At 67.6% G+C, this 26,513-nt stretch overlaps 2 protein-coding genes across 4 annotated transcripts; one reads left to right on the forward strand and one right to left on the reverse strand.

Moving 5' to 3' along the window:
* Window positions 1-891: 891 nt before the first annotated feature.
* Window positions 892-7,749, forward strand: B4GALT2 (beta-1,4-galactosyltransferase 2). Of its 2 annotated transcripts, none has more exons than XM_075039284.1 (7): window positions 892-1,082; window positions 3,407-3,793; window positions 4,173-4,408; window positions 4,483-4,673; window positions 4,935-5,057; window positions 6,146-6,250; window positions 6,408-7,749. In XM_075039284.1, exons 2-7 carry the CDS (start codon window positions 3,478-3,480, stop codon window positions 6,556-6,558), a joined length of 1,122 nt encoding a protein of 373 aa, XP_074895385.1. In that variant the 5' UTR covers window positions 892-1,082; window positions 3,407-3,477; the 3' UTR covers window positions 6,559-7,749. The 2 variants fall into 2 exon arrangements, with proteins under 2 accessions (XP_074895385.1, XP_074895384.1); XM_075039283.1 differs by lacking the exon at window positions 892-1,082 and adding an exon at window positions 2,896-2,917.
* A 545-nt stretch (window positions 7,750-8,294) lies between these two features.
* On the reverse strand, window positions 8,295-26,146 carry SLC6A9 (solute carrier family 6 member 9). Of its 2 annotated transcripts, none has more exons than XM_075039281.1 (14): window positions 26,009-26,146; window positions 23,387-23,533; window positions 14,672-14,828; window positions 14,362-14,493; window positions 12,986-13,238; window positions 12,778-12,910; window positions 12,243-12,377; window positions 12,059-12,162; window positions 11,742-11,979; window positions 11,506-11,640; window positions 11,068-11,167; window positions 10,722-10,822; window positions 10,353-10,523; window positions 8,295-10,135 (listed from the first exon to the last, which is right to left on the reverse strand). In XM_075039281.1, the coding sequence occupies exons 2-14, from the start codon at window positions 23,414-23,416 to the stop codon at window positions 9,923-9,925; spliced, it is 1,902 nt and encodes a 633-aa protein (XP_074895382.1). In that variant the 5' UTR covers window positions 23,417-23,533; window positions 26,009-26,146; the 3' UTR covers window positions 8,295-9,922. The 2 variants fall into 2 exon arrangements, with proteins under 2 accessions (XP_074895382.1, XP_074895383.1); XM_075039282.1 differs by lacking the exon at window positions 26,009-26,146 and adding an exon at window positions 24,555-24,689.
* Window positions 26,147-26,513: the final 367 nt, after the last annotated feature.

A 26,513-nucleotide genomic window follows, 5' to 3' on the forward strand; every position in this document is an offset into this window, starting at 1 on the left:
GCTCAAGCATGGAGAAAGAGCTTAAGCAGGGCTCCGGCATCTTGCACCTTGTCTCATTTAGGAGCAGCAGGAGTTGGAAGATGACCTGGTGACTGCGTGTAAGTACTCACGGGGGAAATGCTACCTGCCGAAGAGCGGCACCGAGAGCTGGAGGCAGAAGTTGGACAGCTTTCAGGAGGGCTCGCTTGCGGGGCTGGAGCAGGGCTGGGCTGGTTGGGTGCTGCTGTGTTGTTTTCTGAAGGGAGCTGCTGTGGGGAAGAGGGAAAGCCCTCGTTTGGGTGAGCGGCCAGGCACGGGGCACGAGGAGGGGCTTCGGGGGACAGGGGCTCCTCAAAACGGGCACAAAGGCTGGCAAGAAGGGAGAGGCTGCAGACGGTGCAAAAATTACTCGTGGTGGGACCAGCCCGAGATCTTCCGCTGATGCCGTTGTGTTAGGGAAAGTGAGATTCTCGGTGTTTCCTAGCAATGAAACGTGGAAAGGGGGAGGCGGAAAGGAGCCACAAATAGGTTGCGACGGGTGCTGAGCCAGCACCAACGCTCGGGGACGCGGGATTCGCCCCGAGTGGGTCCGTGAAAGCGCTGCCCGACACGCAGCGGGAAGGAGGGGAGACAGAAACACAGAGTGACCCTGTCTCTACCGGGGGGGGGTGTGTGCTCGGAGGGTTCCCGGTGCCGCGCTCGGCGCTCGCAAGGGCTGAACCGTCTCGGGGTGGGGGGCAGCGAGCACCCCGCGGTGGGGGGGGGGGGCGTCCGCATCCGTGGGGTCCCGGTCCCCGCGGGGCTGCCCTCGCCCGGCGGCAGCGCGGTCCCGGAGCGCGGGGCGGTCGGTCGGCGGCGGCCCCGCCCGGTGCGGCGGCGGCGGCGGGCGGAGCCGGCGTGCGGGCGCGGCCCCGTCTCCCTGCGGCTCTCGGTGGTGCGGCGGCCCGGCCGGCAGGGCCCCCCTCCCCCCCCCCCCCGCAGCCCCGGGCATGGGAGCCCGCGGGCCGGCGGCCGGGGCTGGAGGAGGAAGAAGAGGAAGAGGAGGAGGAGGCGGCGGGGGTCGCTGACCGGCGCCGGGGCGGCGCGGCAGCCCCGAGGCCGCGGTGAGTGGAACGGCGCGGACAGGCCTGTGGCCGGGTGGGGGAGGCCCGGGAAGGCGACCCGGGGGACGCGATTCCGGGCACTTCTGGGTGGTACCGCCTCGGCTGGGGGAAAAAAAAAAAGCCTCTTTTTGAGGTTGTTTCTCGGTTTTTTAATAAGTTTTTCTGTGTGTTGGGGTCGGGGAAAAATTTGGGGGGGGGGGGTGCCGAATGTGCCCCCCTCGCCCTGCTGTTGGCCGGGAGGAGGGAGGCGCGGGGGGGGGACCGATGGCCCCGGTGCCACCTTTGGTGGCACCGGGGCCATCGGTCCCCCCCCCGCGCCTCCCTCCTCCCGGCCCAGGGATGTCCTGCGGGAAGAAGGATAGAGCCCATAGGACCGAACATCCCCAGCCCCACGGCACTGGGGTGAATCCCTGGGGAACAGGCTCCCCAGCCCCACGTTTGCTTTCGGCCTCTCGCACCCTGTGAAGGTGCTGGGGTGGGGGGGAGGTGACATCATATTTCGTAGCCCCCCCGCTTAAGCGGGTGTTTTTAAGCCCACTCACGTTCGTGGCATCCTGTGGCCGCCGTTCGATGGAGTGCTTCGCTTTTGTTCCCGTCGAGCATCGCTCTCTACTCGCCTTGTGGACCGCCCTGCGAAAGGGTCCCTAAAACCCGCTCTTATTTTTCCCTAGCACCCACCTCACTGCCTGGCTGTCCAGACGCCGCCGCTCCATGTGCTGCCTGCTGCGAGGATTTTTGGGGAGGGTTTTTGGCAAGCACTGGGGGCAGGCAGGTCCCTACGTCAAGGGCTGTGCTGGGTGACAGGGCACCGTGACTTTGAGAAGGTTTGGGAGATAATGGCAAAGCTGGCTTTTCTCCAGAGGGTCACTTTCTAGAAAAAAGTCTGGATGAGGGGTTGGGGTGCTGGCGCATGCCAGGAGACCCCTGCCCGCGGGGACCCCAGTCTGCATCCTGCAGAGAGAGAGGGTGGACACAAGTTGGGGCATTGGGCCCAGAGCCTTTTCCAGCACCTCCCTGCCTGCGGTGGGCTCCTGCCTGTACCCTGCTGCCTGCTGGGGTCAGCCCTGGGGCTGGGAGAGGGCAGCCGGAGTGGGGTTGGGCGGGGGGTCCTGCTTCGCACCTCGGCTCCGATCCCCGCTCCCGGCCAGTGCTGCCGTCACTGCCGGCTCCGGTGCCCTGCGGCTCCCCGGGGGGCCCCACTGGCCAGGCCTGGCAGCTGCCGGTGGGCTGGCCCCAAGCCCTGGGCCAGTTGCCAGCACCCTCGGGTCCTAGCTGCGCTCCTGCCAGGGGGTCCTGCTGCAGTTCCCTGGCCGTCAGGGTCCCCCAGGGGTCCCTGCAGTGGCACTGGCCTGTCCCAGGGTCCCTAGGGCCTTGCGAACGCCCGTTCTTGTCCCATGCGGTTGCCTCGCCCTGTCCTAGCAGCTTCCCTGAGAGCGGGGACGGGGGCAGGGACCAGGGCAGGTACTGGGGTGGACGGCCGTGCTGCAGGCCGAGCCCCAGCAGTGGCGGGGCTGGGAAGGGCCGGACAGTTTGGCTCAGCTGGGGCTCTCTGGTGACTCTCCCAGCTGCCTTCCCGGCAGGGCTCTGGCCCAGCTCCAGGTGTCACGTGCGAGATAAGGGGACCCTGGCTCCCGGCGGCTCCCGCCGTCCTGGGGAACCTCACCACCAGCAGCAGGAGGAGAGACGACCCATGCTGCTGGCTGTAAGCTGGACCCCCCTGGACGTGGCTGGGACCCCCACCCCAGGGGCCGGGATGTCCTGCTCGGCTCCACTCGGTGTCTGCCACGCAGCTGCTCGCCCCGCAGGGCGCCCCGAGGAGGGCCCCCGACAGCATGGTGCTCGCATCGGTGCTACTGCGGGAAGGGCGGGATGGGGAGCAGGGAAATGGGGTGCCTCGGAAAGGGTTTGCTGGTGGGGGGACCCACAGTGCCCTTGGGATGCCCTAAGCTGGCTGTGTTTTTGGAGAGCATGACCTTCTCCAAGGGGCCAGCTTTCACAGAGGCTCTTTGTAGCACCTGTGGGGGCATCCCTGTCCCCTGCTGGGGGGGGGACGGGCGACGGGGAGTGGGTCTGGCCTGGTCCTGGCCTTGGAAAGCAGGGAGGAGACTTGCTGCGTGGGGCTGGGGACCTCCTGCGTCTTCAAGGCTGTGCCTTCAGAGCAGGGGTCCGAGCGCAGCATCCACCCCAGGGTGCTCTCTGGCGTACCGATGTGCAAGCCCATCACCTCTGCATCAGGCCTGCGCTGCTCCCACTGCCCCAGTGTTGTTCGGGCTGGGGTTGGGGGCTCAGGCTCGCAGTGTCCTGAGCATGGGGTATCTTGGCAGGATCGGGACTGTGGCTGGAGCCGCCCCCCTGCCCCGCTGAGCGCACATGTCTGCCTGCTCGTGCCCGGAAGATGACCAGGCTGCTCTTGGGGGTGACCCTGGAAAGGATTTGCAAGGCCGTGCTGCTGCTCTGCCTGCTCCACTTCGTCATCATCATGATCCTCTACTTCGATGTCTACGCGCAGCACCTGGACTTCTTCAGCCGCTTCAACGCCAGGAATGCCTCGCGCGCCCACCCCTTCTCCAACTCCTCCCGCCCCAACAGCACCGTCCCCAGCTACGGGCCGGCCGGCGCTGAGGCCCCGTCCCCCAGCGCCAAGCCCAGCACCAACCAGTCTGCCACCGAGAAGCCCTTGCAGCCCTGCCAGGAGACACCTCCCGGCTTGGGTGAGACATGTGGAGTGAGCGTGGGGGGCGAATTGGGCTCTGGCTCCGAGCGTGGGGCTGAGGTGGGTGCCCGTGGGTGGCATCCTTGTCCCATGGGCCCTGGGCATGGCTTCCTGGTGGTCCCCAGGCATGGAGCAATGGAGAAACCCCAGCCTGGAACTGGTAGCAGGACAGCTGGTTTCAGGTTTTGTTAGCAGCTTGACCAGTCTCTCTGGCCCTGTTTGGGAAAGGTTTTGGGCGTCCTCTGCCCTCGGCAGTGCCAGTCCCCCTTGCAGGTCCCCCTCGCTGTTTGCTCTGCCAGCCTGGCCGGGAGCGGCGGGTGACCATGACCCTGACCATGTCCCGTCCTGCGGGCATCACCCTGCCCTCCCTTTTGCAGTTGGGCGCCTGCTTATCGAGTTCAGCTCTCCCATGAGCATGGAGCGGGTGCAGCGGGAGAACCCCGACGTGCGCCAGGGTGGCAAGTACACCCCCCCTGACTGCCTGCCCCGGCAGAAGGTGGCCATCCTCATCCCCTTCCGGCACCGCGAGCACCACCTCAAGTACTGGCTGCACTACCTGCACCCCATCCTGCGCCGGCAGAAGGTGGCTTATGGCATCTACATCATCAACCAGGTGAGTTGGGGCAGGGGCGAGGGCATGGCAGGGCCGCGGTGGGCAGGCAGGCATCGCTGAGCTCTGCCTTGCAGTTTGGCGAGGACACCTTCAACCGGGCCAAGCTGCTCAACGTGGGGTTCCTGGAGGCGCTCAAGGACGACGAGGAGTATGACTGCTTCATCTTCAGCGACGTGGACCTCATCCCCATGGACGACCGCAACCTCTATCGCTGCTACGAGCAGCCGCGGCACTTTGCCGTTGGCATGGACAAGTTTGGGTTCAGGTGGGTGCCCTGGGGGCCTGGGGCGTTTCCGTCTGGACAGGGCTGGGGTGGCCTCTCCGGGATGACACCGGGGCCACCAACCTCGGTTGTCACCTGGGCCAGTCGCTGGCTCGAATTGTGGACGTGGGATGGGAGAGGGCACAGAGCCCTGGGTGGGAGGGTGGAACGGAGAGGGCTGGTTCTTGTCCCTGAGGATCCCTGTGGGGCTGAACCCCATCCTTGCCTGTCCCTGGGGCTGACCTGTTTTCTGTCAACATGCAGGCTGCCCTACGCTGGCTACTTCGGCGGCGTCTCTGGGCTGAGCAAGTCCCAGTTCCTGAAGATCAACGGCTTTCCCAACGAGTACTGGGGCTGGGGAGGAGAGGACGATGACATCTTTAACCGGTAGGTGCCAACCCCTTGCCAGCGCCGGCTGGTTCGGGTGTGCTGGGGGCTCCCTGCTGAGCACCGACCCGGCACCCTCGCCAGCGCCAGGGCTCCCGGTTTTGCGGGGGACATGCACAGGGCATGCCACATGGCGGGGAGGGATTTAATTACCTTCCAACTTGAGGATTGCTGACCCTCATGGATAGAACCGGACCCTCCCAGGGTGCTGGGGGACTGTGGAACACCCACGTGCCTTCCTTGTGGCCGAACCCCGCTGGCGCGGTGGGGCCCAGCTCCTTCCCGCCGCGGTATGAGCTGCGCCAGCAGGGCAGCACGCCTGCGGGCTCTGCTCCAGGCCAGGGCTGGGATGCTAAACTTGGAAGCATCCAGGGCTGGGATGCAAAACTTGGAAGCGTCTTGGTGGCGGCTGTGCAGCAGCCAAACAGGCATTTCTGCCGGCAGCCGGCAGGCTGCAGCACAGCCACATGCAGAGCTGGAGCCGAATCCCCCCGCATGCACCCCACATTGGGTGCTGGAGCCGGACGGCTGCTGCCTCATCTCCCACGGTTTTCCCCAAGGCGCTGCCCAGAGGAGAAGCGCACGGCCAGTGGTGCACAGCCAGCTCGTCATGGCCAGGCGAGCAAAACGCCCCTCGCAGGTGCCGCAGGCAGGGTGGCACAGTTGCGGTTTCCATCCAGGGTGGGCTCAGAGTGGGGAACAAGCAGCGTGTGAAGCTCTGGGAGAGCTTCAGGCAGCCCTTAACATGTGGGGAGGGCCCCAAGGGAAGGGCTGGGCACCGGCATTTGGAGAATGTAAAGGGCAGGGGCTGCGGAGGGAGGGACGGACGGATAGCAGCGTGTGCTCGGTGCAGGCTGACCGCAGCTGCTGGAGGTTGCCAGGCGGGAGCGGTGCTTGGGGCACGCGGCACCCTCAGTAGTGGCGCTGGCCCGGCCGTGGTCTGGCTTTGCTCCTCTTGGCTTGGCACAGCCCTGTTTCACCAGGGACAGGTTTATTTGGGCTGGGGGCTGACTCGGGAGGTCTCTGGGCTGGGGAATGTCCCACCCTGGTGCCCTCACACTGATCCCCGCTCTGCTCCTGGCCCCCAGCATCTCCCTGAACGGCATGAAGGTATCAAGGCCCGACATCCGCATCGGGAGGTACCGCATGATCAAGCACGAACGCGACAAACACAACGAGCCCAACCCGCAGAGGTGAGTGAGCCGCAGGGACCGGGGCAGCCGGGACGCCGGGCTATCGCTGGGCCTTCTCCGGCTGCCGGCTCCACTGCTCTGCTCGCCCCCGCGGAGGCCTGGCACCACGGCAAGCCCCCGGCCCCCCCTCGCCTCATCCCGCTCCCCTTTCCACCAGATTCACCAAGATCCAGAACACCAAAATGACGATGAAGCGGGATGGGATCAGCTCGCTGCAGTACCGGCTGGTGGAGGTCTCGCGCCAGCCCATGTACACCAACATCACGGTGGAGATTGGCAGGCCGCCCCCCCGCCTGGCCCGGGGCTAGTGCTCACGCCGCCGGCAGAGCCGCCGGGAGCCAGCTCTGTGTCCAGGCTGGCTGGGCACAGCGGGTTTTGCCCCAGCTCGAGAGCCAGGACTGGATGGGGATGTTTTTCTGCCTACTCTGCTGCCTTCCAGAGACGGCTGCCCCCCAGCCCGCCCCTCGGTCCCCAGGATTTCTCTGTCCCCCCTGTCCCCACGAGTGTGTTTGCAGGACCCCCACCCCATACTCGGTGTGTTGGCGGACGAGCCCGGCCGCCCCACGTGTGGCTCCCGGCACAAAGGGAGGGGGCAGCCCCAGCCCTGGCGAGGAGCCCCCTGCCCGTGCCAGCTGCTGCCTGCAGCCTGGGCAGGGAGGGTGAGATCCTGCTGCTCTGGAAGAGCTGGGGGGGGTCCCCACCAGCGCTGCAAGAAGCGGGGTGCAGGCTTCCCCCTTCGCCAGCGCTGGAGCCGCTGCTGCCCTGGCCGGGGGTGGGAGCAGCCCAGGCCCCCCCCCGAGCAGGCAGGATGGTGCCGCCCCAGCTGGGTGCTGCCTGCACTGCTGGGCGCACAGACGTGGCTCGCTGTCTTCCTCTGCTTTAGTCTGGTGCTTAGAGCCGGGCCCCGTCTCAGCTCTGCTAAACAGAGACCTCGGGTTAGCGAATGCCCCTCGCTGTGCCTCAGTTTCCCCAGGGCTGGGGGGCGGCAGCCATATGCCGTCCCCCCCCCAAAGGCAGATGCTGTGTGCGTGTGCAGCCCCTGCCTGTGCCTGCCCTCACCTGCCCTCCCCGCTTTGGGGGGGCATGGGGCTCATCTGAACCCCCTCAGCCCCTCTTGGCAGAGGCTGGCGGGGGGGGCTGCACCACAGCTCCCTCCAGCGATGGGTGCCCCACAGGCGGCTCGGGGGCCGTCGAGGTCTCCCTTTTCTCTGGCTTTTCCCCCTCCAGGCCTGGGGCAGAGGAGCTGCAGGCAGGAGAGGCCGGGGCCGTGCAGGGCGGGCGCCCCGTGCCCCTCCATGGGACTGGGAGCCCCGGCACCCCCCCACACCCCGCGGGGGGCCGGGAGCAGTGGGGTTGGGAGCGGGGCAGCACGCCAGGGCGGGGGGGCACCGGCGACTTTTGTACATTTGAATGTCTGACCCTTTTTTTCAGCGTACGTTGGATGCAGCGTTCGGTCGTAGAGACCGGGGTTTTTGTATTTAATAAAAGTTTCAAAAGTTTGCGGGGTTTGTGGGGCCAGGTTCAGGGGGGGCCAGAAATCACCATGAGATGGGGCAGTTTCAGCATCCAGTGGGATGGGGGGTTGGGGGCCAGCCCTGCCTGCCACCTCCAGCTGGAGGCTGGGAGGCAGAGGTTCCCCCCCCCCCCTTGGAGCACCCCCAGCTCGCCCAGCCCTGGGGCGGCACTGGGGGGCTCCTGCCCTGCAAGGTGCCCAGCCCCAGCTAGGGCAAGGTGCCCAGGGCATGCGTGGGACTAAGCCACCCTCACTGTGCCGTGGACACTTGCTGCCCCCCTTCCCCTTGGGGACAGCAGTCTCCCCCAGCAGGGACTAGCCCCTGCCCCCCATCCTCTGCCTTAGTTCCGGCTGGTTTTGTAGGTCCAAGTGAGGCAAGGGAACATTCCCCAGCACCCAGCCTGGCTGTTCAGTGCCAGCACTGGGCATCCAAGGGGGAAAGGGCTGCGCCCATGGGACACGGTCGCCCACTCTCCAACCCCACCCTCCCCAGGGTCCCCAAAGAAGGGCACAGTGGGACACGGCCTCAGGAATATAAATCTCATTAAAATCTAGATACTTTAGAACTCTACACCGGGAGAGACACTGGCACAGGCAGCGCTGCCCAGGGACGCGCGCGTTATTGCTAACAATTAGAGGTGAAGAGTAGCGGCGTGACACGTGGGGCAGGGCACGGGCACCATGCGGGAACCTGCACCCCTCACCGCGGCACGGCGGGGGGCTCGGGACAGGGACGGGGAGCTGGAACATCCTACCGGGGCTCAGCGCCCACCGCCCGCCGCCTCCTGCCACCGTGCCAAGCCGCACCGTGTCCCTGCGCCAGCCTCGGGGCTGTGGCATGGGGAGCACAGGGCACTGGCTGGGAGGGGAGCAGTGGGGTGGGAAGGGTCTCACCCCATCCACCCCGAAGCGAGAGCTCCAAGCCCTTTGGCTGGAGCTGGAAGACAGATTTAAAACCGCCCGGCCTTTGCCAGTGCATCCTGCTCCGCTAATACTGGTTGGGGACTGAGCGTCCCCAGATGGCTCGGAGCAAGTGGGCTGGTGCAGCCCTCCGTGTCTCCACTGGTACCTCTCGCTAGCAGCAGCTGGGGGGGGGGGGGGCTGGTCCATTCTGCTCCCCCGTAGCACCATGGAAGGTCCCCTCCTGCCTGTGCCAGGGCTGGCTGCCAGGGAGAGCTGGACCCCAGCCTTGCCCCCTCACCCCCTGGCCAGGCTTAAGTGCTCTCCAGCCTCCTGCCCCACCGCGGGGCAGGCAGCAGTGCCGGGCTGTGCCCACACTGTTTACAGCTGCGCCCAGCATTGCGGGCAGTGCCTGGCCACTGAGGCGGGCACCCACAGCCCCCCAGTGGGGCCACAGGGTGGAGGGGTACATGGTGGGGGCATACCAGCTCGCCACCTGCGCAGCCCCGGGGTACCATGCATATGTGCATGCTCACGTATGCCACATGCGTGCCCATACCGTGTCTGCGAGGGACACACACGCACGCATACGTGTGCTCTAAGTGCTTATGTCTTGTGCCATGAGTTCCCACTGCCGGTGCAGGCAGTGTGCTTGCCCCCATTTCCCTGTGCTGGGCCGGTGCCTGGCACCGTCCCTGGGCACGGCCACCCATGGGACCCTGCAGGCTCTGAGCCACAGCGGGTACCACCCAGGCTGGGGGGTCCCTGCAGTGCCAGCCCCTGCCACGACGGCCATGCGCACACACAGCTTGGGATGGCCACGGGCAGTCCCGGCGTGCCCCAGCCCCGGTCCCGTCCCACGCCATCCCCGTGGGTAGGCCAGGAGGGTGCCCCACGGCAGTGCAGGCTGCCTGGCTGCGGGGGGGGCCAGGAGCTGGGGGGCATCCCGCTCCCCCCATCCTGTGCATCCCCCCGGGGCAGGGCCCCTGCAAAGTGCCTCTGGCTCCCGGCCCTCCCGGGGCTGTGCCCCCTCCTCTCTTGTCCCAGCGTCGCGCACAAAGGTTACCGTAAACACGAGGGTTAACGAACGCCACGGGGGGGGCAGGGGGGTTAACCAGTGAGGAGGTGGGGGGGTCTCGGGGACGGTCGCTGAGAGCCCCCCGTGGTCCGGTGCGGCCCGGAGCCAGGCTCCGCCAGCGGAAGGTGCGAAAGTGTCACCGCGCGGGAGGGGTTAGAGGGGGTGCGGGGACGGTGGGGGGTCACAGTCTGGAATCCTGGCTGTGGGCTGAGCCGTTGCTGCCCTGCACGGGGGAGGCAGCCACCGCCTCGCTCCGGCCCTTCTCCGGCTGCAGGGGCTGCACCTCCAGGTGGGACTCGGTCGACGGGCTGAACGCCGGGGCGTAGCGCCCGCTGCGGTGCTCTGCCAGCGCCGGGCCCCAGTCTTTGCTTGCCTTGGTAGCATTTTTCAAGCGCTAGAGAGAGAGGGAGAGGACAAGGACAGGGTTAGTACCCACCGTGCCTCCCCCAACGTGCCAGCGGCTCCCGGGGTGCCTGGAGATGGGGTGCCCCACGGATGCTGCCTGCGCACAGCCGCTGCAGGGTGCTGACAGCTCGAGTGGGGTGGGGGACAGCCTTGCAGGCAGCCCCAGGTGGGACATGGACAAGGGGGCCCAGCCCCTGGCCACCCACCTCCAGCAGTGTGTCCCCCTCGGAGCGGCACACTTTGTAGATGGCATAGATGGGGATGCAGATGACGGAGGAGAGCGCCATGAGGAAGCCGATGCTGATGGCCCAGGTCGGGTAGACGTAGTCGTTGTAGGAGATGGGCCGGTACTGGATCACTGTGAAGACCAGGATGAACTGGGGAGGGACAGGCAGGATCAGCCGGTGGGGAGCAGCCAGCCTGCTCTGCGCCCCCCCAGTCACCCTGCTCTGCCCCATCCCTGCTGCCCTCCTGCAGCCCAGCACCCTCCTCCCCAGGGTGGGCGAGTGGGGTGTCCAGGTGGGCTCCTTGCCCCCTCCTCCCACGACCCCGTGCCCCATGGTCGCGATGCTCACAAAGATGATGGCGGGCGAGATGAAGCGCCAGCAGATCTGGAAGAAGAGCGGAGGTGGGAAGCCCAGCATCATCTCAATGTCCTTGAAGTAGTTGCGGTGCCCTGGGGGGACAAGTGGCCATCAGCCCTGGCACGGGGCCCCGGCGGGACCCCGAGCCCCCTCCCAGCCCTGCCCAGCACCCGCCCCAGCACCCGCTCAGTGGGACCCGCCAGGCTCCTCAAGTCACAGCTGCCCCGACTGGCCAACGGCCTTGTCAGTTAGCACGCAGCAAACCCCTGACTGGGTAGACGTTAGCACACCCCCTTACCCACCGGTTGGCTGATTGGCCGCAGGCGGTTGCACCTACCGTAGATGTACATGATGGCCACGCACATGATGCAGGAGATGACGACCAGGGAGAAGCTGGCAGCGTAGTTGTCCATCAGCAGGAGCCAGTAGATGCCCGCCTGTGAGAAGGACCCGTTGGTACGGCTGCCCCGGCGGTACCGCCGCCGTCGGCAGGGCAGCGGCACAGGCGCGCTGGGCGGCACGGCAACAAACAGCCCGGCTACCACCGGCTGCGGTTGGCATGGCAACGCCCGATGCCGGCGTCAGCATGGTGACACTTCGTCTGGATACCATCGCCAGTGTCGGCATGGCAACACCAGGCCCTGGGTGTCGCCACCACCACCGGGGTGGTCATGGCAACAACGTGGACACGGCCAATGGTGTCAGTGAGGCAACTTCGCCATGGCAATGGCACAGGCGCAAGGCACCCTGTCACCGCAGTCCCGTGGTCACCTACCTGCGTGGTGAGCGGGACGCCCAGCAGGAAGCCCGCAATGGCCACCCCCAGCGTCACGAAGGTCTTCCTGCGGATGATCCACTCGTTGGCCACCTCGTCCACGATGGCCGTGACCAGCGTCTCCAGCAGGCAGAACTGCGGGTGGAGCAGAGGGGGCAGCATGTCACCACCTTGGCCCCACCATGGCACCCCACCCCAACACGGTGACCCCACCACACTGCCCCACCGTGACCTACCTGTGTGCCCAGCCCCAGGAGGATGAGCATGAAGAAGAAGAGGATGGACCAGAGGGGCGAGATGGGGAGCAGGGTAAGGGCCTCGGGGTAGGCGACAAAGGCCAGGCCGGGGCCGTGGTCGGCCACCTTGGAGACATCCACCCCCAAGTGGTTGGCCATGAAGCCCAGGATGGAGAAGATGACGAAGCCAGCGTAGACGCTGGTGGCGCAGTTGGTGATGCTGATGATGATGCTGTCCCTGTGGGAAGAAGGGTCAGGACCGGCGGCAAGCCTGGGGGGACAGTGGGGGGACAGGGGGACCGCAGCCAGGCACTCACCGATAGCAGTTGTTGTGGAACTTGTTGTAGGAGGCCATGGTGATGAGCCCGCCCCAGGCGCAGCCCAGCGAGTAGAAGATCTGCGAGGCCGCGTCACCCCACACCTGCGGCGGTGGGGTGGTCAGTGCTGTGCCTCCCAGCCCTGCTGTCCCCCAGCCACCCGCTGTCCCTCGTCCCCACTCACCTTGGCATCGAGGATCTTGTCCCACTGGGGCGTCAGGTAGTACATGATGCCGGTGAGGGCCCCCTCCAGTGTGATGCCGCGCACGAAGAGGATGGTGAGCACCACGTAGGGGAAGGTGGCCGTGAAGTACACCACCTGCGGGACGGCACCTCAGTGGGGCGGGGATGGGGTGGGGCCAGATGAGGGGTGTGGTCTGGGACAGGGGTGGGGTTTATGGGCTGGGGGAGGGGCTATGGACCGGGGGAGGGGTTATGGTCCAGAGGGGAGCAATGGACGAGGAGGAGAAGGTATGGTCCAGGGGGAGGGGCTATGGCCACATGGGAGGAGCTGTGCCCAGAAGGGGTGTGGCCAGGTCACAAGGGGTGTGTCCTTTCCCAGAGTGGGAGGGGTGTGCACTAAAAGGGGAGGGGCTCTGCCCAGAAGGGGTGGGGCCGCATCTACAATGGGAGGTGCATTCCCAATAGGGGAGGGGCTATGCCTAGAGGGGGCGTGTCCTCGCACGGGGGTGGGGCCCAGAGGGGGAACACACGGGTACCTTCCCCGAGGACTTGACGCCCTTGATGAGGCAGAGGAAGACGACGACCCAGGAGACGCCGAGGCACCCCAGGAGGGGCAACCGCACCTCGCCCAGGTTCCCGATGTCGTCCGACAGGTCCAGCACGTACCTCCTGCACGGGGGCAGCCGGCGTCAGCGGGGCCCCGCCACCACCGCCTCCCCCATCCCGCGTCCCCGTCCCCGGTACCTCCAGTACTCCTCGCTGGGGCTGGTGCGCTTCTGGGTGGCGTTGAGGAGGCGGGTGAGGTTGAGGGCGGTGCGGCTGGAGAGGTTCCCGTCCAGCACCCCCGCGCAGTCGGGCGTGTTCCAGGTGTTGCTGCAGTACGTCCAGGGCAGCACGCGCGTCATGGACACAAAGAAGTAGTAGAAGGCAATACAGATCACCACGTTGTAGTAGATCCCGATGTACGTGGACACCACCATCATCCCGTAGCCCACGCCTGGGAACAGCACCGGGGAGGGGTGAGCGGCATGGTGCGGCACGGCGCGGGCACGGCGCGCAGCACGGGGGGGGTTGGGGTGGAGGGGGTGGGCGGGTGGCATGCGGCGCTGTCGGCAGCCTTGCAGCCATGCTGCGGCTCGGGGCCTGGCTGTGGCGCTGGGGTGGGGAGCGCTGTGCATGGGATCCTCTACCTCCAAGCAAGCCCGGTGGTGCTGAGGGTCCGTTGGGACACGTGGCAGTGCACGGGGGAGGCATGGCCTGCAAGGCTGCAGGTAAACCCTCGGATTCTGCAGCCCTAGAGAACCACTGGGTGGGGGTCTCTCCTGGCTATGGTGACTTTAGGGCTGCGGCGACCTGGTGGCATGTGACAGAGGCCACACAAGCACGGGGAAACACACCCCAAGCTGAGCACGCCACGGAGAAGAGCGCATAGAAGCATGTGCACAGGCTGCCCACACTCAGATGTGACATGTGGGCACATCACCTGGCAGGCAGTGTGCAGGCCTGTGCCAGGGGAGCCGGCAGCGTGGGAACACGCCGGTGTGCCAGGAGGTGCACCCGGAGTGGGGTCCAGCCACAGCAGGGCAAGCTCTGAGCATGGCCAGCACCCATGCACGTGGACACAGCACCCACTGCCTACGGTGCAGGGAGAGGACCATAGGAGAGTGCCCACAGCCAGAGGGGGCACGGGCACCTGCAGCGTGTTCAGGGGACCTAAGCGGCCTCTGCAAGAGTGACACGCTGGGGACACGTGTGGCATGCGCAGGGATGTGTGTGTAATGCCTGCAGTGGATACCAGTGCAGGGCTGGGGTATGCAGAGGAGATGCGTCGCACGCGCAGGGACGTGTGTAATGCGTGCAGGGGACGCCAGGCGGGCTGCGTGTGCAGGGCAGCGTGGCCTGGGGTGGGCGTGCGCACAGGGGACCCGTGCAACGCAGGCAGTGATGCGCGTGCAAGGCACGCGTGCGCGGGGCTGTGCGAGCCGCAGGTGCCGTGTGATGTGCCAGATGTGCGTGTGCAGGGGACACACGGGATGTGCGGGGGCCGTACCATGTGCCAGGGGCTGTGCCGGCAGACGGCCCATGCCGGAGTGTGCCGCTGGGGACGGGCAGCTCCTTACCTTTGAACATGGGGCTGACCCTCCAGACGCCGAGGCAACCCTGACTGGCGAACTGCCCGAAGGAGAGCTCCATGAAGAAGAGGGGGATGCCGCAAAACACCAGCATGATGAAGTAGGGGAACATGAAGGCACCTGGCGGGCAGGAACCAGAGGGTGAAAGTGGGCAATGACGCCGGGCACGGCTGTGCTCCCCGCGCCCCGCACCACCCCGGCGAGCCCCGGGGCCGGCAAGCACCGCGCGGGGCCAGGGTGCACGCCCCCGCCCCTGCCCAGAGGCACCCCGCTCCCCCGGCCCCCCCCCGACACCCACCTCCCCCATTGCGGTAGCAGAGGTACGGGAAGCGCCAGACGTTGCCCAGCCCCACGGCGTAGCCCACGCTGGTCAGCACGAACTCGATCTGGTTGCCCCAGTTGCCGCGCTTGACGCTCTTGTCCTGCTTGCCCCGCTCCCCGGGCACGGCGCCGTTCTGTGGAGAGATGCCGCGGGGTGTGTCAACCGGGGACCCCCCCGCCGGCCCCATCGGAGGGGTGACGGCCGCTGAGTGGGGCTGGGTGGTCCCCGGCATCCTTCCCCATCCCTCCCCTGTGCCAGCCCCCCCCACCCGCCACGCACAGGCAGTGCCAAGGAGGGGGAGGGCGGCGGTGGCGGCCCCCCCAATGAATAGCTCTGCCCGGAGCCCGGCTGCAGCGAAGGAAGAGCCTGCGACTCATACAAAGCAGGTCCGGGCGCCGGAGCACAAAGGGGCCTCTGTTCCCGCGCCCCCCCCTTCCCCGCGCCCAGCAAGAGAGGCCCTGCTGGGTGGCCGCTGCCCACGGCTGGGGGGGAATGGTGGGACCCCCGGGGTGAAGCAGGGGCCCCCCCTCAATGGGGCGTGGGGTGCAGTGACTGGAGCAGGTGGGGGGGGCTGGGTGCCCCCCCCCCATCCCCAGGAAAGGCACCCCGCCACAGCCGGGGTCCTGCCTCCGGCTCAGCGCCCAGCGAGGGCGCCGAACTCGGGGCGGCGTGGCGAGGGTCCCGTGCAGGTGGGTCCCCTCAGCAGGGACAGCCCCAGCGCCCAGCCGTCCCTCACCGCAGGGGACCTGGGGGGGGGGGCAGACGGGAGCAAGAAAGGGCGCTTTGTGGAGGCTGTGACACAATGCGAGCTCACACCGGGGACAACAACAACAACAGGGATGAGCACCCATCACCCCCGGCGGAGATGGCACCCATCACCCCATGGCTCGGTCCCAACATGGCCCCGGGGTCACACTAATGTCCTGCCCGGATGCTGCTGAGCTCTGGCAGGTCGGGCTGAGGACAGATGGCATTTTGGGGTGCTGCGGGTGCCCCAAGCCCTCCCTTCCCCACCCGAGGCCAGGCGATGGGTGCATAGCATGAGGGTGCCGGTGGGTCTATGACCCCACAGCACCCATGACCCTACGGGAGCAGCGTGGGGTGCCGGCAGCCCTAGGAGCACGCCGGAACTCCACGGTGCCAATCTCCCCACCACAGACACCCCTGTGCTGCACCTCCTCCCCCCCGCGTGCCCCCCACGATGGCTGACGCCGGCAGCGAGCGGGCCACAAATGGGAGCCGTCGCTTTGGATCTGCTCATGCCGGCGGGGCGCGGGCAGCAGGCGCGGTGCACCTAACCGTATCATTCGATTAGGGCCGGCACAGCCGGGACGTGATGCCCGGTGACTCCGGCACCGCGCTGCCAAACAAAGCCATCTGCTGCAAGCGGGGCCCGCACGCGCCGGGGGCTGCGGGGGGGCTGCCGGGGTGCAGGGCTTGGGGAGAGGGGGCGATCGGTGGGCACTTTGGGCAGGGCGATAGGGGAGATATGCTGGGCGTGCCTTGCCAGGGCACCGGGGTGCCTACGCCAGACCCCATGGGCAAAGGCTCCATCAGAAATGAGCTCGCAGCAGCCCGGGAGAGGCTCTTATTGTGGGGTGCTGAGCGGGAGCAGGGCCAAGGGGTCCCTGGGGTGGAGGGACAGGACACTGGCACTGTCCCCACGCTAGGGCACACTGCCTGCTCGAGCATGCTGATCGGATCGGGAAGCCTCTGATTAAGCTGCTTGCACTAACAAGGCTCCTAATGAGCAGCACGGCCAGCAGGAGGGGGAACAACGCTCCAGTCTCCCTGGCAAAGGGTCCTGGGGGGGGCACGCTGCATGGTCCTGGCTCAGCCTGCAGCCCCAGTGCCCAAAGGGGACCTCAGCCCTGTCCCAAAGCCGGAAAGCCACCCCTCTGCTCAGGTGACCCCGGCATGGCTTCATCCCCATGCCCAGTGGGGGACCCCAGCTTTGAGCTACCTGGCACCAGTGCAATGAGGGCACCAGGCCTCTGCTGCACGCCCCCCGCCGTTTCCTGCAGTGCGGGGCTTTGGCGCGCTTGTCCCCAATAAGGGGGCAGCCACATGTGTGTCCATGCGTGCACAAGCGCACACACACGTGCGCAAACACTTGCATGCTTACCCATCAGCTTGCTACCACCCCGCCTCCTCCCCAAATCTGGGAAGGTTGCCCCGTCCTTTACACTCATTAACCGCCCTCCCAACCCCACATAGTGAAAGAGGGGGGGACACAGAGAACCCAGGCATCCGGGAAGATGAGACATCCCCCCTCCCCGCTGTGGAGATGGGACAGAGCTGGGCTACAAAGGGGGAGCTGCCCCCCCGGCAAGGATGCAGCCTCTAGCAGGGGCAGCGGGGGGGGTCCTGCTACCAGAACCCAAATTTTCCATGCATGTGCTCCCGTGCAGCTCCAAAAGATGCCTGGCTTAGGTGAAAACATCTGGGGGGAGGAAGGATGTTCCCGGGCACCCCGAACATCCCCCACTTTCCTCCCCCTTCCCCAGGGACCCCCCCTCCACATGGCCAAAGCTTCCCCAGCCCAGCAAAGTGGGCATCATCCATCACGCTGCCTGGCACCGGAGCCTTTCTCATGCTAAGCAGCATTGCCTCGCACAATGACAGCTTGGCTGGGGTGCCCGGATGCCCCCCACTTCCCGAAGGGGCCCTGATTTATGGTTGGGAAGCTCATGGCAGTGGCAGGGTCGATGCTGGGAGGCAATGTCCCCACAGGAGGCATCTCCAGTGTGGTCCCCCCCTCTTTTTGCCCCACTCAGACTGCCCCCACAGGGGTATTTCAGCCCAGCAGAAGCATTCCATGGGGCATCAGCCTCATCCAGCCCTCCCGGAACTAGTGAGGGACCCCCAATTCTTTCCCCAGCCTCCTAACGGGGTGCCAGGGCAGCTCCTGCAATGCCAATGCAGGGCACCCTGATGTCATCAGCCTGATGTCATTGCTCTTCGCCATGGCGATGATGTCGAAATCATGGCTGAGCAAGGCAGGGGCCGCCGGAAGATATAAATATATGCTAATTACATCATTTGCCAAAAGAGCAACTCTTCCAGGGCAGGGAAGTGGGGTGCAGGATGCCTGGGGCAGGGGTCCCCAGGGATGAAGTGACTTGGAGAGGGGTCCCTACAGATGGGGCGACATGGAGAGGGGTGTCCTGGGTGCCCTCACTGCCTGTTCACAGATCTTGGGTGCTGTGGTGGTGGTGTGGGGGTGCTCCTATAATCAGCCCCTGCACTCCTTGTCCTTGGCACATGGGGTAATGAACCCACAAGTGCCAGTCCTGCACCACAGGCTGCTGTGCCCTGCCAGCGTGCCTGTCCTCGCTCTGCCAGCCCCACAGGCACATCCTAGCCATCCCTGCCCTCTCCTCTCTCTGCAGTGCCCAGCCCCATGTTTGCCCTTGCCCCAGTGGGCATGGTGTGGGAGCACAGGCATCTGGCATGGCCTGAGTGGTGGCAGCATCAGCCGTGAGTGCCAGGATGGGCATGGGCAAGGGGGCACTCCCAGGGCCAGGGTGATGCAGTTCTGAAGAGGATGTCCAAATCCCAGGACCCTCCAGCAGTGCTACACAGTCCTGACCACCCCCAGTGCAGGGAGGCTGCCCAGCCCCACTGACAGCCCTGAGCCTGCTCTGCCAGCCACCCACAGCAGCACCAGCCCAACCCTGGGGTGCCATGGAGGGCCAGGGCAAGCTTTGACATTGCTCACTGATGTCCACGAAATGGGGGAGGGGGAAGGTTCTTCTCTAAACTCTGCCCCTGCAGCACTGAGCAAGGCAAAGTCTCTTGCAGTCAGTAGGTTCCAGAGTTAATGAACACACAACTGTCAGGCGATCTCTTCTTGCTCCCAGCACAGCTGAGGCCATGGAGAGGCTTGGTGCCATGCTGTGCCCTCCCTCCCCCAGAGCACCCCACGTGCCTGGCTCTAGGGCTTTGGGGTGCCTCTCCAGCATCCCACGGCACAAAGCTGCAGCTGTGCCTCAGTCCTGCAGAGCCATTGCCCCAGAGCCAGCACAGAGGGGCCTGGAGAGCCACGGTGGTGGGGGGATGTCGCTGGCATGGCCGCCATCCAACCTGGCCCCCTGCTTTGCCCCCCCAGACCCTCCTCTCACCTCTCCACTGACCTGCTGAGGGGCCCGGGGGTGGCCCAGCTGCCCACAGCCACCATCCAGGGGGCCAGACCGGCCAGCTCGGCGAGTCCCCGGCTTCCTTGGCACCTCGGGCTCCGGCACAGCAGCCGCCCGCCTCCCCCCGCTCGCTGCCTCCAGCTCTTGGCACCGCTCCCCACTCGCCTCCTGGCTGGGCTCGGCCCCTCACCGCCCGCCCCGCCGCAGCACCGGTGCCCCACCACGCCGCCCACCCCAGCACCATCCCTGCCTGTCCCACACCACAGGGACCCCCGTGCCTCAGTTTCCCCCCCCGCTACAAGCCGTGCCCCCACGAGCCAGGTGCCCTCCCCGGCAGGTGCAGGCAGGGCAGGCTGCACAACGGGCTGAGCCCTGTCCTGCTTAATGAGGCCTCATTAGCGGGGTCCAGCTGCTCGCAGCCCCGCACGCTCCAGCGGGCAGCGCTGCCCTCCCCGCGGGCACCGCTGCCTGGCTGGCTGGGGCCAGGACCGGCGTTTGGAGCGTGGCAGAAGGCCACATCCCCTCGGAGCCCCCCCTCCCCACACCTCAAGACCCCCTGCCCCACACGCACGTTCCTGCCCCTACGCCACCCGGCCTCGCGTGCCGGACCCCAACCCTGAGCCCTCCAGGGCTGCGGGGACCGGGCATGGCCCCGTTGGGGATGGGGGCACAGGGACAAGCCTGCCTGCTGGCACATCCCCAGCCTAGTGCCTCTACTTCACTCTGACGTCATACCGCTGGCGACATCACGGGGTCTCCATGGCAACCCTCGCAAGGTCACTGCCCCGCGGGGGACCATCTGGCTGGCAGGAGGGCTGTGCCACGACCCCCCTGCCACCCGGGCGCCCCGCAGCCTCCCTGCTTGCCCCCTCGCCAGCGTGGGGCGGGACCGCGGTGGGGTGCTGCGTCCCATGGGAGGACGGGTGCGGGGTGCCCCCCAGCCAGGCTCAGGGTGCCCCAGCTGCTCCCAGCCCTGCGCCCCGGCTGGGGAGCGCAGCCAAGGCGCCAGCGAGGCGTGATGGTGCACGGAGGGCGGGGGGACGGGCCGGCGCTTTCGGGCGACCATCTGGGGTCCGGGCAGCGGCGGTCACACACATGAACGGCACACGTGTGCGGGGTGGGCGCTCGGCCCCCCACGTGCCAGCACCCAGTGCCTGTCCCTGTCCCCTGCTGCCAACGGCCACCCAATAGCTTGGGATGTGCCTCATCCATGGGATGGCAGCACCCAACCGTGCCCCCCTGGGACGCGTGCAAGCCCAGAGCCACCCTATGCTGTGCCAGCTCCAGGGACCACATCAGCCCAGCCATGCCAGCTCAACCTCCAGTCCTGCCCCACATGCAGCCAGGCACCTCCTGTGCCCAAACACCCCACAAGGTGCCCACACGAGCACCCCTCCGTGCCCCAGTTCGGCTGCACCACTTCACCTGGGCCACCTGCGTGCCACCACCAGACGTCTTGCCCCAGATACGCTGCCCCTGTGCCCCCCGCAGCAGCCTTAGCATGGCACAGCGGGACCCACCGCCCCATCCCAGGGATGCCAGGCCCTGTGCCAGCCCGTGGGAGCACAGCGCTGCTCCCCTGGCAGCCCATCTGGCAGGCAGAGGGGACTGCCAGCCCCACGGGGACATGCTGGAAATGAAGGGCCCGCAGTGGGACCCTCACCTCCCCTGGCACCCCGGTCCCCACCCCGGCTGGCTGGCGGTGCTGGGGCTGAACTAGAGAGGCAGGGGCGATGGGCGCATCGGGGATGGCAATGGGTCTTCCAGCCCCCATCACCCTGTCCCCAAGCAGGGCTGCAGGGTGCCTGGGGCAGGGATGATGCCCAGGGACCTGCCCCAGTGCCACCATCCCCTAGCTAGGTGCTTCCCGCCGGGGCTGCCTTTCTCTGGCCCCATTCTCCCGGGGCAGACATGATTCTCCTGGGGCGTTCAGGCAGAAAAATCCCCCGCCAACCCCCCCATCACTGCCCCTTGGTATTCCGGGAAGGGCTCCCGCAGCCAAGAGCCACTTCCGCAGCTCCACTGGCCCCCCTGCCTGCAGCTGCTGGCCAGTGGCACCGCGTTGCTGGGGGGGTCTGGGACAGGCAGGGCCCCCCCCACCCCTTAACCCCCAGCACCACGGTGGGAGCAGCACCCCAGTGTCTGCCCAGGGTGGGCTGGGGTGATGGCAGGAGCCCACCTGAGCCAGGCACCCTGCAGCCGAAGGCTGCCCGGCCGTGCCAGCAAGGCAGCCCTAAGAGTCAGGAGCCGCTGGCATTACTGGAGGCCAGACAAAGCGCCCTGAGGAGGACAAAACAAAATGTCCTTAAAGGCAGTGGAGGGAGAGGCTGTCAGACACTCCCTATTCCCCTGTGGCCCCACGGGGACCCCCCCTGCCCAGCCACACAGGGACTGCTCCAGCCCCTGGAGCTGCCCTGCACTCCATTGGGCACCCGCTGTCAGGGCATCTGTGGGGTTTGGGAGCAGTAGAGGGGCACTGCCTGTCCTCCTGCCTGCTGTTTTGGAATGAGCATGCAGAGATTCCCAGGGGCATCCATAAAAAGCAGAGCCTGCAAAAGCAGGACACAGCGCCCTCATCACACCTGGACCAATGGGAAGGCACAGACCCCAGCCCACAGGTGGGGAAACTGAGGCACGGCTGCACATTGCCCAGCTGCTGCCTTCATCACCCCTGTCCCTCCCCAGGGGGGACACAGCGGGCACCCTGGGCACCGCTGCAAACCTGCCCAGCCCCAGGGGCTGCACACTCATCCCTGGGCAGGGTTTGCACTGCAGGAGCCCGACTGGGCTGGGGGCAGCGGTGGCAGGAGCTGCACCCGCAGGCAGGGATGAGAGGACAGGCAGGGACCACCCTTTACCAGGTGAGTGGCAGGGCCCTGGAGGCAGGCCAAGGAGATTAGTTCCCTTCCCCAGTGACCTGGGCAGCTCAGCAGCCAGTGTCCATCCTTCTGCAGCTCCTCCCGAGGGTCTCACGGTGCAGGGATGCTCCAGGAGTGGGGGTGCTCCGGGATCAGGGATGCTCTCACAAGGTCCTGCCTTCCTCCCCACAGCCCCCACACGAGCTCCCCCCAGCACCTCCTGTGCCCTGCACAGGGGTGTCCTTGCACCCCGCAAACAGGGGAGCCCCAGGCAGAGAGCTGCAAGCCACAGCATGTGCCAGACCCTGCAGTCCCCTCCCCGTCCCCACCTCTCCGCATGCCCTGGCACTGGGGTGGGCTGCTCAGGTACTGCCGAGAAGTGGGTTAAAGATCGACTGGGAGCAGGTGGGTGCTCCCATGCCTGGATCCCTGCCGTGGGTGCCAGGCTCAGCCCTTGCCCTGGTGCGATGCCAGCTGCTCCAGCCAGGGCAAGACCACAGTAGCAGCATGGAGGCATGGCAAGCGCTCCGCAACATGCAGGAGCATGTCCTCATGCGAGACTCCTGATCGAGCCTGGATACATCCTCAGCACCTCCCTGTTCCCAGCCAAGGGCTTCTCCTGGAGACATCTGCCTGCCGGCTGCCCTGACCTCTCCACACTGCCCGTCGCAGGCAGGATGGGCGCTGGGCTCCCCGCTGCAGGCGCAGCCAGTGGGGCCACGCTGGGACACTCAGGCGGAGGAGCCGCGCGCACGCGGGCGCACTGGAAGCACCTCCTGGAGCACGCCGCTCCCCTGGCTCTTGGCTTCCCAGGGAAGTCCTGGCTCCCGGCCCTCTGGCTGGAGCGTGCAGCTATTTCGGGAAGCCCCCTGGGAAGGGGAGGGCCTGGTGATCGTGTCGGCCCCGGCAATCAGTTCCCATCCATCGGGAAAAAGGGAAGAGCCAAGCCCAGCCTGGGCTCACCTGCCGGGTGCAGCACAGCAGCCTGGCACAGGAACCTGAGCTCGGGGCTCTTAAACCCCTTGCTGCATGGCAGAGCTGCCACAAGCACGGGGCCATCACGGCCCTCCAACAAGGACACGCACTAGGCACATCCCAGATCCGCTCAGGGCACCGAAGCCATCCCTGGTGCAGGCGAGTGCAGGGCAGCACACAGAATCCTGCAACACACCGCTTGCAAGAACATATGCCGGTGCCTGGAAAAACCTGGCTCTGCCCACACACCATCCTACCAGCCCAGTCCAGGAGAGCCTGCCAGGTGGAGGCAGAGGGGAAGCAGCCCCACACCGTGCCTCTCTCAGAGCACCCGGCCCAGAGGGATGCCCACACCCTTTGCCAAAAGCAGGCAGAGGAGCCGCCTGGCCAGGGCTTTCCCACCTTTGCCACCCGCCCAGAAAGCTGAGGCAGGTGATAAGGCCAGGCAAAGCGCCTGAGACGAGCGATAGCATCTCCAGGCACAGCGAGACATTGCACCCAGGCAGCCTCGCAGGCAGCAGGCTCAGGGCGAGCGGTGGCCAGCATCTGCCCCACGGTCACTGGGCTGGGGGAGCACCACGGTGGCACAACCCCGGCTGGGGGTCACAGGGGGGCATCAAGCCTTTCAGGAGCCCCGGTGTCCTGCTCCCTGCACCAGCTGCTCTGGGTCCCCAAGGCAGTGGCCCGTGCCAGCCCGGTCCCCACACCCCAGCACTTACCAGCAGCCCCTCGCTGCACTTATCAGCCATCCCTGGAGGCTGGAGCGCGGTGCCGGCTGCCCGCCGTGGGGTCCCTCGCCTGCCCACTCTCCGTCGCGCTGGCTGCTGCACCAGCACCGGTGCGCTTCAATCCACCGTCAGAGCAAGCTGGGCAGGGGGGAGAGAGACATCAAGGGAGACGTGACTGGTGGGGTGGGCACATCCCCGCCCCGGGCCTCCCCCTCCCTCCAGGAACCGAGGGGCTGTGCCAGGCTGGTTGCTCCCCCGTACCTGCCCGCAGGGCACATGGGAGCAGGGCTGGTGGAGGACGCAGGGCCCAGGGCCGGGTGCGCTGGCGGCGGGTTCTCTTCCTGCTGGCTCCCAGCCCCTCCAGCATCTCTGAACCCCCGGCACCCGCAGGAGCAGCAGCTCCCAGGTGTTTCCCAAGAAGCAGTTAAAGATTTACCCAGTGTGGACAGGCGACCTTGTGGGCAGCTGGCTGCCGACCTCCCGGCAGGTGGGCGTCGGGGGCCGCGGGCAGGAACGGGGGTCCCCCAAACTCTCCCCCAGTGAGAGCTGGAGCCGAAGTGGCTGCCGCACACGGCAGCGCTGGGACTGGGCGCTGAGCGGGGCCAGCACAGGGCTCAGCTGCCGCGCAGGACACAGATGGGAAACGATTGCCTTCTGCCCCGGTGCATCGCACGCGCGTGCAGCGCAGGGGGGCTGAGTCGCCAGGCTCTGCCAGGCGCCAGGTGCTGCCGGACAGGGCACGGGGGCAGGCAGCTACCTCCCCTGCCCTTATCCCTGCCCCATTCTGGGGCTGCTGGGGGCCCCAGGGGAGCACCGGGGCCTGCCCTCTCAGCCACTCTTGCAACAGACCGGTTTACTTGTCCGTGAGACAGCACCGGTGTTTGCAGATCCCACACGAGCGCTCGGTGCCCTTGCCGGCTGTGGAAGAACCCCGACCCCCACCAAGGGTCCCCAACCACCACCACCGGCCGAGCACCCCAGGGCCCGTCCCCAGGCCGCCATGGGTACGGAGCGATCGGCAGAGGGGCGCAAAGCCCTGAAGGCGTGGGGAGGGAGCGTGGGCGGCAGAGATAAAGGGCAGGAGCCCGGGGGATGTGCGGCGAGCCCCCAGCCCCGGCCACAGCCCCTCCAGCGCAGGCAGGCTGCTGCCAGCAGATACCGAGTCCCACCGCCAAAGGCCTCCCCAGGAGCGGCTGCGTTTCCAAGGGGAGCCGAGATGTCGTCACTGCGCGGGGAGGAAGACAAGCCCCGCTACTCGTGCGGCACGGGGACCTCTCAGAGGTGGGATGTGCGGGGCCTGCAGCCGGACCTCCTCCCCACCGCACACCTATCGCCAGCCAGGCCAAAACCGCCAGCTCTGCAGCCGTGAATTCAGCCCGGGGACTCATGCCGTGTCTCGGGAAGGGAAAGCACCCAAAGGGATGGCCCGCCACTCCCCCCAGGGTCTGCCAGGCGCCGATAAGGCTGCGTGCCTGTGTAGACACGGCTGGCTTCGGCTCCCAGCCTGGCACGGAGGCGAGCGCCCAGCCAGGTGCTGGGCGGCGACGGGATAGATGCAGGGATGCCCGAGGCTGCGGCATCCCTTGGGAGAGCCCTGCAGGGATAGGGATGCAATACATTGGTGCTAACGGGGCAGCTCTCCCGGAGGAGCTGCGGGATGCCATGACAGCTCGGAGGGCAGGGCGGCTCATACCTAGAGACAGGATGGGTGGCACTGTGGAAGCGGGGACACCTGGGCACCCACGGGGGCTCCCGGCTGGGGTGTCACACCTCGGCGGGGGAGGCAGCCCACGACACCCGGGGGAAGGCCACGGATGCCCGGCCGCGGGATGGAGCCTCGCCCCCCCCATCCCCTCCCACCCGGCGGGCGGCCCGGGGCGCCGGTGCAGCCGCTACCACCTGCGAGGCCATTTCCTCCGCCAGCATCCATGCGGCCCGGCGCAGCCAGGGATCCCCGGTACCCACGGGAAACGGGCAGCGAGCCGGCCTGCCGCCGCCCTGCCCGCCCCCCCCCTCCCCTTCGCCCGGAGGCGGCTCCGACCGCAGTCCCGCGGGCAGCGCTCGCCGCGACGCATCCGCCGCCCGGCATCCCCCCCCGCCGCTCGCCGCCGCCGCCCGGTGCGGCAACGGCGGCGGGGGGGGGCCCGGTTACATCAGCCGCCACGTGGTGGCTGCTCCGCCGCCCCGCCCCGGCACATGCCCGTGGAAAATTACCGCCAGCCCCCCCGCCCCACCACCGGGCCGGGCCGCCTCGGTCCCCGCCGCCCGCCCCGGGCGCGGCGGCGGGCGACCCCGCTCTGCCCGCCGCGCCCCCGCGTTCCCCCGGTACCGCGCCGCCGCGCCGGGAGAGCAACAGATGCGGGACCGCCCCGCATCCCGCATCCCGTTCCCGCCACCGTCCTGGCGGGCGGCCGCTCCCGGTGCCGTTCCCGGTGCCGTTCCCGGTGCCGCTCCCGACGTCCCCGGCCCCGCCGCCCCGGAGCCCCTCGCCGCCCCCATCCCTTCCCCTCCCCGGCAGCCCCCCCCCGCCCCCCGCACGCCCCCCGCCCCGGTGCTCCCGCGGCTGCCGGCCGGGCCGGGTACCCGGTGCCGGCGGAGGTGCGCGCCTCTTACCGTGCCCATGCCGCCGCCCGGCCCCTCCCGCCGCACCAGGTGGTCCCTCGGGGGCGCCGCCCCGCCGCGTCCGGCCCGGTACCGGTACCGATGCCGGTGCCGTGCCAGGCCCGGAGCCGCCGCTGCCGGTGCTGCCGAGTTAATGAAAGTTTGGAGGTCGGTGGGGGCTGGCGCCGCCTCTCGCCCCCGCCGCCGCGCTCCGCCCCCCGCGCCGCCGCGCTCCCCAGCGGCCCGCTCCGGCACCGGCACCGGCACCGGGGGCGCGGGCACCGCGGGCGCTCGCGGGGCGTGAGAGAGCGCAGGTGGGCACACAGGTACACATGGCACCCACGGGCACATAGGGGCACACACGGGCACGCTACGCGCTTGGCACACCTGGGCACGCTCGTGGCATACTGGGCACACACGGGCACTCGCCACCCACGTGCAGCCCACGGGTGCGTGGAGACCCCCGGGCGCATGCAGGCTTGTGCAGGGACGTGGCACACGTCAACATATATGGGGC

Source organism: Buteo buteo, chromosome 10, assembly GCF_964188355.1.
Source record: "Buteo buteo chromosome 10, bButBut1.hap1.1, whole genome shotgun sequence".
NCBI classification, from domain to species: Eukaryota; Metazoa; Chordata; class Aves; order Accipitriformes; family Accipitridae; genus Buteo; species Buteo buteo.